This window comes from Strix uralensis, chromosome 21 (genome assembly GCF_047716275.1).
Source record: "Strix uralensis isolate ZFMK-TIS-50842 chromosome 21, bStrUra1, whole genome shotgun sequence".
In the NCBI taxonomy this organism is placed as follows: Eukaryota; Metazoa; Chordata; class Aves; order Strigiformes; family Strigidae; genus Strix; species Strix uralensis.
The window spans coordinates 8,500,843-8,516,152 of NC_133992.1; the positions used below are offsets into that span (position 1 = coordinate 8,500,843).

The window sequence follows — 15,310 nt, forward strand, 5'->3', positions numbered from 1 at the left end:
AAGGGAGCAGGCAGCGGGGCAGAGAGGTTGGCCACTCTGGCCATTAGTCTGCCATTGTTGGCTGGACTGTTACCACCCTGTCACAGAAGTTCAAGGTCTGCTGGCATTTTCTGAGCCTTGTGCATTCCCCAGTGTGTTACGAGTGCAAGTTTTCTCATTAGTGGCCGATAACAGGCCCTAATGCCTGGTTTAATATGATTTCAGCCTCCCGTACTTGTGTGAGGCTCCTCAAGGCTTCAGCATTTTTTATGTTCTCTGGAGTTTTGTTAGACTGAGATATTTCCTTAGGTTTGGCCTCCAGCCCACAAAAGCAACATCTGCAGGGCTCTCACACAGTGACGTGAGTCTACCTCAGCCCTGGTTTGGCCTCAGCCTACTGAAGGACAAGTCTGTAGAGGCTCCCCTGGTTTACCTTAAAGCCAAGACTGGGTGATGGCATTGACACACAGCTGCACTCCTACCTATATATACATGAGCCTCCACCTGGGACTGACCCCTCGGGTGTGCACTCACCATGGCTCACTGGCAGATCCTGGGCTTTGCCTTGTGCTCCTACCTCGGGGTAGCATGGGCTGCAACTGTAAGTACAAAAGCACTTCTTATGGTTGCCAGACATTTTGCCTGCCTGAATGAGCAAACTCCCTCTATGTCTGGTCTGAGCCCATGGAAAAGGCCCTGCAGACCGTGACAGCCAAGGTGGGGTGTTTTCCTGCCCTAAACATGGCAAAGTCTCTCAACGACTTTTTTCCAAAAGTTCCTGCACAGTTTTGTGTCAGGTGTGGCCTGGTTTACATCTTGAGGCTGAAGGTCTTCACCTTCTGCTCTTTATCTTTGGGATTGCAGGGGAATTGCTGCTGCCTGCCTGCTCCAAAGGGTGGCCTGCAGAACATCACCATGGGCACATCACCGGCGGCAGCCACCTGTGGGCTTTCCAAAGGGACGGCTGGGGAAGGCGGGCTGCGAGTGGGTCTGTCTGGGGGGACCGGCCAGGGCGAGGGGTGGGTGCTGGCAAGGTGGGAACATGCCAGAGGCATGAACAACTGTGCAATGGATTTTCTCTTTTCAATGGTGTCACATGTAGCTGGGTGTGGTGTACACTGAGGGCGGTTTTGTGGAAGGTGAGAATAAAAAACTGGGACTCTTTGGAGACTACATCGACATCTTCAGAGGGATCCCCTTTGCTGCCCCTCCAAAGACTCTGGAAGACCCCCAACCTCATCCTGGCTGGGATGGTAAGATCCAGCTTTTGAATGCTTTGGTTTGGGGTTTTATTTTCACTTCTCTCTTTAGTCCGTTATTGACGAGCCAAAGATGTTGGTGCCTGCTTTCATCTACTACTTTCATCTAGTCCCAAGAAGAAACCTTTAGTCTCATGGTGGGTATGAGAGTCTATTTCTGAGTGTTCCCAAGCAACTCAAACAACCACATGAAGAAACAAATCTGAAGCATGGCACCTGCATCTCCCTTCCCCATGCCTTTGCAGTCTAGAGCTAGTTCACATGGGAAAGGGTCCTACTTTGTCACTTCCTCAGACCGGTCACAGTGGCGGGGGATGCTTTGATGCCTCTGCACTGGGCTCACAGAGGAGGGGATGGATGGACAGACAGCCTGCAACTAAAGGATGGAGTTGATGCCTCTAACTAGGACCTGCTGTCTTCCTTCTCTCCTCTCAGGAACACTGGAGGCAAAAAAATTCAAAAATCGCTGCATGCAGATGACACTTACACAAACTGATGTCCGTGGGAGTGAGGACTGTCTCTATCTGAACATCTGGATCCCTCAAAAGAAGAGACACAGTATGTGCTTGGCAGAGACCTGGGGAGGAGATTCTCAGTTGCCTTTTGTGGACAAATTCATAAAAACATAGAATGGTTTGGGTTGGAAGGGACCTTAAAGATCGTCCAGTTCCAACCCCCCTGCAGGGACACCTTCCACTAGCCCAGGTTGCTCAAAGTCCCGTCCAACCTGGCCTTGAACCCTTCCAGGGAGGGGGCAGCCACAGCTTCTCTGGGCAACCTGTGCCAGTGTCTCACCACCCTCACAGTAAAGAACTTCCTTATATCTAACCTAAAGCTACCTTCTGTGTGCCCTAACTCCTCTGGAGCATCTCTCAGCAGCTACATTCCTGTAGTGGGCAACTGCAAGAGCACTGGTTTTCAGAGGGAAAGGTGGCAGCCATGTCAACCAATGTCCCTCAGCTGCAGCCTGTTGGGAGTTTCAGCCTCCTCTGCAGAGTGTGGACTTTCTTGGCCATAGGCAAATGCAAAGCATCATGTCTGTTCACGCCCAGGTGGAGTGATGCTCAGCAAGTGGGGATGGGGATGGATGGGAAGCACCTTCTAGCTATGTTGTGGCTCACGCTGCTTTTCTTCCTCATCTCCCAGTCTCTACCAACCTGCCAGTGATGGTCTGGATCTACGGTGGTGCCTTCCTTGTAGGAGGGAGCCAGGGAGCCAACTTCCTCAATAACTACCTCTATGATGGTGAGGAGATCGCCGTGCGGGGCAACGTGATCGTGGTGACCATCAACTATCGCCTGGGGCCCCTGGGCTTCCTGAGCACTGGAGATGCAAACTTGCCAGGTACCAGAGCTGCTCCCTCTCCAGGGGACCCTGTCATGGGTCCCCAGCTCATCAGCTTTGCTGTGCCCTCGCTCAATGGTGGGTCCTCTCTGTCACTCAGGGAACTACGGGCTGAAGGACCAGCACATGGCTATTGCCTGGGTGAAGAGGAATATCAAGGCCTTTGGGGGTGACCCAGAAAACATCACCATCTTTGGGGAATCAGCAGGTGCTGTCAGTGTCTCCCTGCAGGTGTGTTGTCCTTGTTGGACCCCACCAGAGCCACTTCTCTTCTCTGTAAACAGGAGAGATGGTCCCCTTGGCACTCCACTGCTTTCCTCCACATGCCACCTGATTAACATCCTCTCCTGCCTGGGGACAGCAATGCTCAGCCTCTTCACTTTGTAGCTGCTCCTCCTTCTTCAGTTTAATCAGCCCCACTTCTGCAGGCACCTGTCCTCACTTTTGGGACCTCTGGTGAAATAGTATTTACTTGTCACGTCCCCCTACTCTGCTCCTCTTCTCACCATATCACCTTCTAACTTTAACTGAGACTGTGAAATAGTGCAAGAGCTCGCAGGCGACATTCTCTTCAGGAGTTTGTACCTGAAACTCTCTTGTTTCTATTTTGCACCCCAGACGTTGACCCCAAAGAACAAGGGCCTGTTCAAGAGGGCCATCAGCCAGAGCGGCGTCGGTCTGTGCAGCTGGGCCATCCAGAAGGACCCTCTTGCCTGGGCTAAAAAGGTAACATGCAAGTCCTGCCTGAGGGAATGGAAAAACCACAAAAGTGATTCCCTAGAGAAGAGCATAACTAGAAAGGGATTCAGCAGGCACCATGCTGCCAAACAGAGCTTTGGAAACACGCTGCTTTGAGAGTAAAACCAACCACTCTTCTGCCTCGATCACGTCAGTAATGAAGCCTGGCTTCAGAAGGTAATGCTAGATTCCTCTCTCTCTCCTCCTTCAGATTGCACAAAATGTGGGCTGCCCCACAGACAACACCACCACCTTGGCCCACTGCCTGCGCATCTCCGACCCCAAAGCTGTGACGCTGGCCTACCACCTGGAGCTGATCAACCTGCCCTGTAAGTCCCCCGGCCCGAGCTGTGGTCCACCACCCACTCAGGGCTCACCATGCCTTTGGCGGGACACTGGGGCGATTGCCAGGACTGTTGAAGCAGTGCTTGTGTCCTTCAGAAAGGGGACAACAACGACAGATCTTGCAGTCCCATTTCTGCAGGCGGGTGCACATTGTGCTGAATGAACGCTGTCCATCATGCAATGGCAGCAGTGGCAGAGGAATTACCCAGGGGCCATGCCTTGGCCCCAGAGCAACCCTTTGGGCTTTCTGTCTTGTGAAAGCAGCAAGAGCAGTTCCAGAACACAGCTTACAAACAAAAAAAAAATAATTGACCACAACCCTGCTATTTTCATTTGAGTCGCTGGGTGGAGTGTGGGACTCACACCAGGTAGGGGATGCTTCTGCTTTTGCTGCCTGGGGGGATTTCTTTCCCTGCTTGCTCTCCTCATGCTCCTAATAAATAGCCCCAGCGCTTAGCCTTGCCCAGTACAGAGTGGCCAAGGCACCGCTGTGCAGCTGCACTGGTCGGAGCCGGCTGGCCTGGCAATGAGTGAGTGCAGCCAGATGGGGTGGGGAGAAGGCTGCTCTTCCCTACCTTTGGCTGGGCTTTTTGGGCAGGGGCTGGGGGAAGGAGGAGAGGAATTGTTGATGTTACCTGCTGGTACTCGGCTGGCAGATCTCTTGTTCCTCTCCCCCACCTACAGGCATGAGATTTACTGAACATGATCCTGTGGTCACGCTGGAGTCACCACCCAAGCTCTCATTCACCTCAGCCTATTGCTTCCACAGTTCCTTGAGCCATGGGGTATGCCAGGCCACACATCTGTTTTTTCTCAGCTCCTACAGACTCTGGTTTTGTCTTCTGCTGCAGCTCCCCTGGTTCACACACTCGCCCTCACTCCTGTCATCGATGGAGACTTCCTCCCAGACATGCCTGAGAAACTCTTTGCCAATGCTGCTGACATTGACTACATTGCCGGGATCAATAACATGGATGGACACATCTTTGCTGGCATTGATTTACCTGCTATCAACCGCCCACTTGTGAAAATCACTGCGTAAGTGATGCCCTTAAAACCTGTAAGAGGAGGAACCTTATGTAGTCCTCAAACTCCAAGGACTTAGACCTGAGTGGACAGGGCACTACCTTCAAAACAGGATGTCACTCCAAGCCAGGGTGCCTAGGGCATATGTTGCCAAGTCCAGAGCCTTCAAGAGAAAGGACCAGCTAGTGGGGAAGCCTCCCCATATACCTTTAAGGTGCTCCTGAACTCAGCACCAGCGATAGGTTTGGCAGCCCTGATGCTCTCTGTCCAGAGCAGGTACATGCCAGACATGCTGGGCACCCGCCCCGTGAGACTCCTCTTTGTGGACAGAAGGAGTTTGTGGCCAATTTGGCCCCAAGCTCTTCTGCTGAGAAAGCTGGGAAGCACTTGCCCACCGTCTAAGACCTGGAATGAAATCACTGGCTTTTACTCCACTAAACTGTTGCTAACTACAGGGTTGGATGTGAACATCAACGGGAGCTGGGATCCATTTCCAGGAGCCCTGCCCCACTTGAAGCTGCCGGTCTGTAATTAGTTGATACTACTTGTCTTTTCAGGGATGAGGTCTATAATTTGTTTAAAGGACTTACTGTGGACAGGGGTGAGCGTGGAGCCAATGCGACATACAATATCTACACGCAAGTGTGGGGTGAGAAACCGGATCAGGAGACCATGAAGAAGACAGTGGTGGATGTGATTACTGACTACATCTTCCTGGTTCCCACACAGTGGGCACTGAACCTGCACCTGCAGAATGCCCGGTGAGCAGCTCAGCCCTGGCAGGAGCCCAACACCTGCCTGGGGGCTGAAATGCTGTGTTTCCAGCACAAGGGGCTGAGGAGTGGGTTAAGAGGGCTGAACTTGAGGGAGGCAGGCTTTTTGGTACTGAGTACATGCTCACACATAGCTTGTACAAACACTATTTCTCTAATGCTGCATGGGAGTCATGCTAGGAATTCGTATTACATTCCCATTAAAACAACTTTTTGCCTCCTAAAAACTTCCAACTTCATCCTAGCAATGTATGATGCCATGAGACATGGCAGTTGGATGATATGAGGGTTAGGGTGAGAATCAGAAATGGGACTTAAGAATTACCGGATAGAAGGATGTTTTCTCCTGAGACCACCTCTTAGATGCATGTGAGCATCTTCCAAGGTTGAATCTCTGGCTCAGCTGGTATTTGGAGCATGGTTATGACCCTGCACCCCTTTCTCTGCTCTCCACTTGCAGCTGCTTAGCAAGTCTATTTTATTTCCCCAGAAATGGCAAGACATACAGCTACTTGTTCTCCCAGCCATCCCGAATGCCCATCTACCCAAGCTGGGTGGGGGCAGACCATGCTGATGACCTGCAGTACGTGTTTGGAAAACCCTTTGCCACCCCCCTGGGCTACCTGCCCAAGCACAGGACTGTCTCAAGTGCCATGATTGCTTACTGGACCAACTTTGCCAGGACAGGGTGAGTGATTCCAGTTCCACATTTGCGGCTTGCTGCAGCACTTCAACCTGCTGCTTTTGCCTATTACCTTCTCAGGAGCAATTCCCAAAAGCGAGGTGTCCTCTGTCTGTGCTTCTGTTGTGAGTCTGGCTCTGTGTCTCCCAGTGGAGGAGTTTGCTGAGTCCTCCTCATCCAGAGAATAACTGGGGACAGCAAAAGCATTTTCAGAACTTGTAAACTGCTTAAACTTAATGACGAGGTTTGCTTCTGAATGCCGGCGTTTAGACAAGAGTTAAGCCCCTGCGTGCAGCCAGGGACGATGCTGGGGGGGACTGCAGGTTGGCAAGTCGCTCCTAGCAGGCAGAATTGCTATTGTTTCTCCCAGTGTCAAACTCTCTCTTGGCACTCCCTTAAAGCCTCACTTGAGCAGACGGGGTCTCTGCCGAACACCACAAACCTTGCTGCATCCACAAGCTGCCCTGATAAAACTGAACTTCCACGTCTCCTTTTTTCCCCAGTGATCCCAACAAAGGGAATTCAGAGGTGCCGGTTAACTGGCCGCCCTACAGCAGCGAGAGCACTTACTACCTGGAAATCAACAACAAGATAAACAAGGACTCCGTGAAGCAGAACCTGAGATCCCGGTACGTGAACTTCTGGAACTCGGTCTATCAGAGCCTGCCGCAGGTTGCCAATATCTCCATGGCCGAGGAACTGCTGTGGAGCTAAGAAAAAACACCTTTTAAAGAGAGGCCAAATTCATTAAAGGCTTGCTTGTAACTGAGCGATTCCGGCTTCTCTGTGTCTTTGCCGTGTCAGGATTTTCTCCCTAACGTTAAGGTCAGGCAGCAAGTGACATCCAGGCCCTGGGCAAAGTGTGTTCCCCCGGCCCGTAACACAACAACATCCCAGCGAAGCTGCTGACGCACAGGGCCGCGGCTCGGCCTGCTCTGCCAGCTCGGGGTTTGGGCTTGGGGTTTTTGTTCCTCGTTGCCAGCCTGGCAGGAAGGCCCAAGCCTGACCTGTCCTGTGGATATCCCCGCGTTACCATCCACATCCACGCTAATAAAAACCAGCTCTTAGATAATTACAGTTGTAATTTAGGCACGCAAACCAACCGGTGAGCTGTTGCCATACGTGCACAGAAATCAGCTCAGAAGCTCAACGAGGGCAAAATCAACCCAAAACGGGAGGTTTTTCCACACTGGTTTAGGGGGACAAGTCCCTGCTTGGTAGAGGCCCGGCCATGCTGGGGAGCTCCAGCTCCGGGCCCGGGCTGGATGAGAAGGACGACCGGCCTCCTCCTCCTCCTCCTCTTCCTCCTCCCGCTCTACCCCACGGACCCCCCCACGCCGGGCCCGGCCCCGCCGCTGTAGGAACCGTCCTGCGGCGGAACCTTTGTGCCGCGGCCGCGGGGCCGGGGCGGGGGAAGCGCTTGCCGAGAGGGAGCGGGGCGGGGGAGCGATGGCGGCGGGGAGGGAGTGGGGGGAGCGGGGCTCGGCCGTGCTGGAGCTGCCCCGAACGCCGCGGCTGGTGTGCGTGGAGTACCCGGGCCTGGTGCGGGACGTCGGGGCCATGCTGCGGACGCTGGGAGGAGAGCAGGGGGTGTCGCGGGTGAGGGGGACGCCGGGGGCTGGGGGGGGGGGGGCTGTATCCGGAGCAGAGGGGTTGTGGGGCGGGGAGCCCAGCCCCGGCCCAGGGAGCCCCCCGCTGTGGGACCCGCCATGTCGGGGCCGTTCAGGCCCAGCGTGTCCCCACGCAGGCTCCACGCGTGGGTTTGGGGTGAGGCCGCTCGCTTGGGCCGCTGCTGCCCACGGGAGAGGAGGCGGGAGGTGTCGGGCAGGATGGGACCCGCAGGTGTGGTGGCGGTGGAGCAGGGATTCACGTCCCTGAGGCTCTGTGAGGGGAGACGGCGGGTGCCCGCGGTTGAGGGTGTGGGGCCAAACAGAGCCCAGGGGAGACTGACGGAGCCCGTGCCCGCCCTTGCCGACAGATCTACGCGGACCCTGCCAAAAGGCTGGAGCTGTATTTCCGCCCCAAGGACCCTTACTGCCATCCCGTCTGTGCCAATCGCTTCCCCACCTCCACCGTGCTGCTCAAGGTGAAGAGGAGGACCAAGAAGAAGAAGCAGTTGGACGCCGAAGAACAAATCCAGCCAGAAGTCCAGTTCGAAATGGAAATTCTTGGGACTGTCACTACCGTTTACAGATTTCAAGGTAATAGCTTTGTGTCCACATGGCTTAAAGACGAGCATATCTGTGGGGAAGGGGAAGTGTTTCCCTATAGACAATTCAAGGCTGGAAGGTAAATCAAGTGTCCTGTTGTTACAGCCTCCTTGCTGTGTAACCCTTCGCATGAACTTATCAGACTCCTGCTCCTGAAAGCTGAGTGTTGCAAGAAATACTGTGATATTCACAACAAACTTCACAATATTTTAACTTTTGTTTCTCACAGGAATGTCTGATTTCCAGTACCTGGCAATGCACTCTGGTCCTGATGGCAAACAAACCTCCATGTATGACAAAGTTCTAATGCTCAAACCAGAGAAGGAAGAATTTTTCAACAGAGAATTACCTCTCTACATCCCGCCACCAATTTTCTCACGTCTGGACACTCCTGTTGACTATTTTTATCGGCCAGATATACAACACCGGTTAGTGCCTGTTCTCACAGTGTAGTAAATAGCTGTGTTGGTTCTGGAATGGATAGGTAGTGAAACATTTTGCTGATTTGATATATACTTCTAACAGTCTTTTCCTTTTTCATCCCTTGAAGATGCCTCCAATCCATTCCAATCTCTGTTGTTATAGGATCTCTGCTCTTGAAGCAGCACTAAATACATTGTTCATGTATTTATTTCACCTGTTTAAGCTGCCACCTTGTTCTGTTGTATCCCTCTTGATTTGGCACAACAGGGGCCGGCATGCTTGAGAAGCTGCCTGGCAGCAGAAACCTCAGCGAAAGTCCGCTTGAGGACTCGCCCGGTGAGGGGACCTGGTGATCTGGTGGAGACGGCTGCCTCCCCAGCACCCTGCAGGCAGCGCGGGGGGCAGTGAGCCCGGCTGTCTGCCTGCTTCCCGTGGGCTGGAGCCGAGGGGAGAGGGCGCAGGAGGTGATGCCAAATGTTCCTGTGGCCGCGCTCACCGGCCCTGTTCCCTCCTGGCCCCCGGCTGGTTTTGCCAGAAGAACAATCTGTGAGATCTCCCACAGGAAACATCTTTCATTTTCTCACTGTAGGCCTTCATCGGCACTTGAAAAAAAAATATTATCTCAACTGCATTTCCATCTTGCCTTGTCCCTGTACCCTGCTGAGCTGCAGTAACTACAGGAGAGCAAATGCAGAGGGTGAAGCCTTTTGTGCTGCAAATGCATTTTGTACCGCTTAGTAGCCAACTGCCCGAGGGTTTTCTGCCTGATAGTACAGGGGTCATTGTGCAGCTGGATGTAGTTTTGCAGGTTTTTTTTTTTTTTAAATTTAAATTTTCTCAGTGGTGTCACAAGAGTCTTCATTATTGTTACCAGTATGTGATAAGGAGATGGGGCCGAAGTTAAACCAACCCACTGCTCACGTGGCTGAGTCCCTTCTGTTCTGAAATCGAGCACAAATTTCCATTTTTGTCTGTTCCTGTGAAGGCCCAAATCCATACATGCCACAGGCAGAAAGCAAACCCGATCCTTTCCCTGTTTCTTAGGGAGGGATACAACAATCCCCAGGTGTCTGGTGAGAACCTGATTGGCCTCAGCAGGGCCCGTCGCCCGCACAACGCTATCTTTGTGAACTTTGATGATGAAGAAATCCCAACTAAACCTTTGGATGCTGCTGTACAGACCTGGAAGAAAATGTGCACCAATCCTGTGGATAAAAAGGTGGAGGAAGAGCTGAGAAAGGTACGTGCCTTACTCCTGAGCTGAGCACTATACTGCAGCATGCTGTGTAGGAAAAATCTGCGTGCAGCCATTTTCTCTGACTTCTCCAAAAGTTCTTGGTGATTGTAACTGACTGATACAGCAAGTGTCAGTAGATGCCACTGACACTGTTGTGTTCAGTTCAATGATGCAAGTCAAGATTTGGGTCTGTGTTTGCAGCCAACTCACAGTAAGTTCCTTTTTTGTGCCACTAGTTCTTACATTACTGTTCTGATAGCTCATACTATGGGCCAAAAGCCCCAATACAGAAGAAAGTCCACTTGGAAAGCTCAACTGCCATTGGTAAGCCACTTCCCACTGTTCCATGGTTGTTTCTGTATTATTTTAGCTCTTTGAAGTCCGTCCTGTCTGGTCTCGGAATGCAGTAAAAGCCAATATCAGTGTCCACCCAGACAAGCTGAAACTTCTGTTGCCGTATTTGGCCTATTACATGGTAAGTCTGTACATCTGCCCTCGTGCCTGTCTGAGGCTCTTAGGAGGCAAAGCAGGGGAGCATCAGCTGGGTGTTCCTGGTCCTTTACCGTGTCTTAGGTCCTACCACTAAGTCCCTGAGGTTAATGTTATGTAAAGAGAAAGAGGGAAGGAACCCCTTGCTTTTGAACAGAAGTTAAATCCATGGAGGATTCGATACCTGTTTGCTCCATTGGTTCTAATCAGCTTTGCAGTTCAGTCAGACACTCAAATTGACTGTTCATCTGGCAACAGTAGCAGAATTTTTCCAGACAAACACTTCATTGTGATCTTGCAAGTTAGTTTGTAAAAGCACACAAATATTTGTGCTTTGACGCATTGATTGCCCCAATTTCAGTATATAAATACTGGTGTGGCAGATGAAGGAAGAGCTGGTAAAAGAAATAATCTCTGGGCAATGAGGGGAAATACTAGAATTCTATAAGAAGCTCTGCAATGCTACTGTTTTTTTTAACCATCTTCCCCCATGTGTGTTTATGCAGTTAACAGGTCCTTGGAGAAGCTTGTGGGTTAGGTTTGGGTATGACCCCAGAAAACACCCTGAAGCAAAGATTTATCAAGTGCTGGATTTCCGAATTCGCTGTGGAATGAAATATGGTAAAAGGGCCCAACCCACAGAGAAGCTCTCTCTGCTTTCTGGTTAATCTTGGTAGTACTTTTCTTTTTACTTGTTTTTCAAACACTTTTGCCATATTTCTGCTCTGATGAAGGTGACACCTTTTGAGCTCACTGCTTACCGTAGTTCTTCTGTAAAGTCCTTTAATACTTTATTTAATTGTATGCAATATGTCTTTCCTCATTTGGCACATTCCAGACTCAGTGGACAGTGGGCTGACTTTCCTCCTGTTCAAAGCCCAGGTAGATGCAGCACACCATCTTCCCTCTCAGGGGAGGCACTGAGCAGTACATTCCATTGCTTACACAGTAGCTATTCCTCAAGGACCTCAACATCTTGTCCAGGATGCCAGGTCTCAGACCTTGGGACGCAGGGTTCCCCTGCTCTGATTTTGTTGAGGACAAGGACTTTCTGAGGTCATCTGGTAGGTCCCTGACAGCTGGCATCCAGTCATTACCATCAGATCACATCTCCCTCTTTCCAAGTGAAAGGGTTTTGTTGATCTGATACTTCTCCTCTCCCCACCTTGCTGAAGTCACCGTACCCCAAGGATCAGCCATTCACACACCAGTCCAGCACTTCTGTTACTGAGCTAGGGATACTCTGCAGGGTGCTTGCCCTCAGTTCATTATTGGTTTTCTTTTTTCACCTCTAGGTTACGCCCCTAATGATATGCCCGTGAAAGCAAAACGCAGCACGTATAACTACAGTCTGCCCATCACTGTCAAGAAGCAAGGTATGCTGTGCCAGCAGAAGGGCTGTCTGGCTCTTCTGTTTCTTTGTTTACCCCATCCTAGTCACAGGTGGTGAAGGGTATCTCTGTGTTCTAGCTGAGCCAAAACTGGGGCTTTATTTCTGGTTATAATATGGTGTGAGAGTCTTGGATGTGTGTCTGGCTGAGCCACAGTATCTATTAGCAGACAGGAGTTCTGGGAATTCAGCATTCACTTTAGTGGTGGTGCAGAGTAAGGGGAGAGTTGTTCTCTTTTCTTTGTCAAGGGAGAGTAGAAAATGTTAAAATTATGAACATATTTGCTGCGGAAAACCCGCCAAGCTCACCACCTTTCCCATAACTGTCCAGTAACGTCTCTGAAGAATGAGCAGCACATGCTCAGTTGCTGGGTTGGTCTGGGTTTTGCTGCACAGCAAAGTTGAATCAACAAAGAGAAGTGACAGTACAAAGCCACGGAGTGAAAGATGTCCCTAATTAGGACTCTCTTTTTTTTGTCTGTCAGTAAGTCATACAGTCAGTGTACACGATCTGAAACAGGGGCTTGGTACGTCTGGTGCATCCGGTGCAAAAAAACCGGCCTCCAGCAGGTATAAACTGAAGGTAAGCATTACTCTCTGTGACAAGAATCTTGAAATAGCTTAGTGAAAAAGGGGTGTTTCCCATTCTGTCAGTCCTTACGGGGACAGTTGTGAGTGAGCTGATGTCCTCGGGTTTACCTGGGAAGCTGCTTGTTGTACACGGCACTACAGAACTCCACCGGCTGTGCACTGAATGTGTTTCTTACGTGCTGCAAGATGGGATTGGTACTGTCAGCCCCGGTCTTAGATGTGATGAGCATTTTGTTTCAGTTGATAAAACTGGAATGTTATGGGCGGTGAAGTGCAAAAAAAATCACCATGTGTTTATCAGGTTGTCCTGCAAGATCCAGCAAGGCAAAATAAATATTTAAACAGGAGTCTTTTATTCTTCCCTTTTTGCTAGAATGAAACCTGTGATCCACTGTTACGCAGTAAGAGGCTGCAGACAGCTGCAGTTTGAAGAGATGAAGTGTGTTCTCTGCACAACTATGGCTGCAGTGAAATTTTGCTGCATTCCTCATTCAGCTTTATCTTTTACCATATGCAGACCTATGCCTTGGAACTGATTTGTGTTGGAAGTGCCTTATTCTTGAATCAGTCCATTGGCAGTACTTTTCAGTTATGCCAGTTGTCCTGTTACACCATAAAATGTGCATTAATCCTTTCCTTCTTTCCTCCTCTTAGGAATCCATCTACATTTTCCGAGAAGGAGCCTTACCCCCTTATCGGCAGATGTTCTACCAGCTCTGTGATTTGAATGTGGAAAGGTACTGCACACTGGCAGCTGAGTCTTCTGTTAGAGCTAGATTTCAAAGCCTTTTGTTTATATCCAGTCCATTCCTCTCTCTCTCCTTGACCAGAAACTTAAGAGGTATTTAGCTTCTGAGTAAAAATAGAACAGGCTTCTCACACATGAACTTCCTTTCCAATATGACAATTACCTGAATAACCAAATATGCTATTCCAACTCAGTGAAGTAAAATGGAAGTAAGCCACAGTCTGTCTCGCTTGAAGAAGCCTACATCTGAATGTAGAAGGTTAACATTTCCTTTCCTTTTGCTGCTTTTTAGCCTACAGAAAATCATCCGTCGGAATGACGGCACAGAGTCAGAATGCACAGAGCGGGATGGGTGGTGCCTTCCAAAGACTAGTGATGATCTGCGAGATACCATGTCCCTGATGATAAAGCAGATCATCAGATCCACAAGACCTGGTAAGGGTACTTCTGAACATCAAAGTGTATTACTGCCTCACTGCCTACTGCTGCAGCGTATTACTGCCTTCCTGAGGGTGTTGAGAGGTTGTGGGCTGAATAAGGATGTTGCAGCCAGCGCTGGGGCAGCAGCGTTCCCGTATTTGCCGCCTCCTTCGTGCTCCACCTGGTGTTCTTTGTGTTCCAGCTCATTACAGTCTGAGCTGAGGCTGTTGTCCTGCAGCGTGAACATGGGTTGGGATTGGGAAAGACTGGGAGCAAAGGTTTTCTGTTTCATCTTCCCACTATCACAGCCTTCGGGTTTTAAATGTTTTTGTACAGTGATCATCAAGATCTTACTCTTACTGATGTATCTGTTGGTGGCATTTTCCTTTTTATTAATGTTATTAATTGAACAAGAAGTGAAGAAATTATTTTTGTGTGGTGCTGGGTCAAAGCAGTATCCCAGTGAATTAGGTCAGAATCAGGTAGGAGAGGAAGCACAGCACTGCAGATCTGCTGTAGCGTTCCTGGAGTATGAAGACAGATTGCTCTGGGCTTGATCAGATTCTATTAAGATGGGCAACATTAGCTGTGCCCCTCCGGCTTCTGCCTGCCTCTCGCGTTTTATGAACTCCACTGCAAATGCCCCCAGGTTTCACTGAGAGAGGCATCACAGTGTCTGTCTTTCTTCCCAATTAAGCTCTATTCTCAAATACAACAAGCAGTGAAGATGGCAAAGAGCAGCTGGCGTATGAGTCTGGAGAGGATGAGGATGATGAGGAGGAGGAGGAAGAGGACTTCAAGCCTTCTGATGGGAGTGAAAATGAAATGGAGACAGAAATTCTGGACTATGTGTGAACTCAGTGAGCAGCCTGGCTGCTGTAGGACAGAATCGTCTCTGCTCCTGTTCCCTGAGTGCTGAGGGTTCAGCCACCATGCCCAGGGTGTGGGAAAGCAGAACTTGCACTAAGATGCTGATGACCTGTCTGCACTGCTGATGGCCATCGTTCCTGATGTTAGGGAGCCGTTGCCTGTTGTTGTCATAACTGCTGGCTAATAAGCCCTCAAGCAAGCTCGGCAAACTCCCAGGATCTAAACCCGCTGGCAGCACACCTGAGAAGAGGAGAAGCTGCCTTCCCAGATCTCTCCATGGTGGGAAGTGCACCTTGGCCGGGTTGGTGGCCGTGTAGGGCAGGGCAAAGGTGCCCGAGGCGGTGCTGGGGGAAGCTCTCGATGCTGCTGGAGTCCCTCGGGCAGGTGCTGCCCTTCTGCTTGTCTAAGGGGAATGAAAATACTGTGCTGTGACTTCAGCATCAAGCCTCGCTGGCCATCTTGGAAATAAAGCCAGCAGGAAAAACCACTTTCTGGCAGTGAGTAATTCCCTTCTGCGCGATGTAGCGTATGTTGTCCTCACTGGCTGATGCACTTCTCAATTCTGTTTTGGCTTCCCCAGCAGTTAGCAGGGACTGAAGGGAGCAGGCAGCGGGGCAGAGAGGTTGGCCACTCTGGCCATTAGTCTGCCATTGTTGGCTGGACTGTTACCACCCTGTCACAGAAGTTCAAGGTCTGCTGGCATTTTCTGAGCCTTGTGCATTCCCCAGTGTGTTACGAGTGTAAGGTTTCTCGTTAGTGGCCGATAACAGGCCCTAATGCCTGGTT

The 15,310-nt window shown here is 50.6% G+C and overlaps 2 protein-coding genes across 2 annotated transcripts; both read left to right on the forward strand.

The window, feature by feature from the left end:
- The first annotated feature begins 26 nt into the window (after nt 1-26).
- CEL (carboxyl ester lipase) lies at nt 27-6,915 on the forward strand. The gene is made up of 11 exons (XM_074891317.1): nt 27-580; nt 1,082-1,232; nt 1,674-1,796; nt 2,385-2,582; nt 2,683-2,813; nt 3,201-3,308; nt 3,532-3,649; nt 4,517-4,703; nt 5,249-5,452; nt 5,955-6,152; nt 6,650-6,915. The coding sequence occupies exons 1-11, from the start codon at nt 515-517 to the stop codon at nt 6,858-6,860; spliced, it is 1,695 nt and encodes a 564-aa protein (XP_074747418.1). The 5' UTR covers nt 27-514; the 3' UTR covers nt 6,861-6,915.
- A 680-nt stretch (nt 6,916-7,595) lies between these two features.
- Nucleotides 7,596-15,011, forward strand: GTF3C5 (general transcription factor IIIC subunit 5). Its single transcript, XM_074891319.1, has 11 exons — nt 7,596-7,745; nt 8,125-8,347; nt 8,586-8,784; nt 9,824-10,019; nt 10,387-10,491; nt 11,012-11,126; nt 11,801-11,881; nt 12,381-12,478; nt 13,141-13,223; nt 13,527-13,669; nt 14,352-15,011. Exons 1-11 carry the CDS (start codon nt 7,596-7,598, stop codon nt 14,507-14,509), a joined length of 1,551 nt encoding a protein of 516 aa, XP_074747420.1. The 3' UTR covers nt 14,510-15,011.
- Nucleotides 15,012-15,310: the final 299 nt, after the last annotated feature.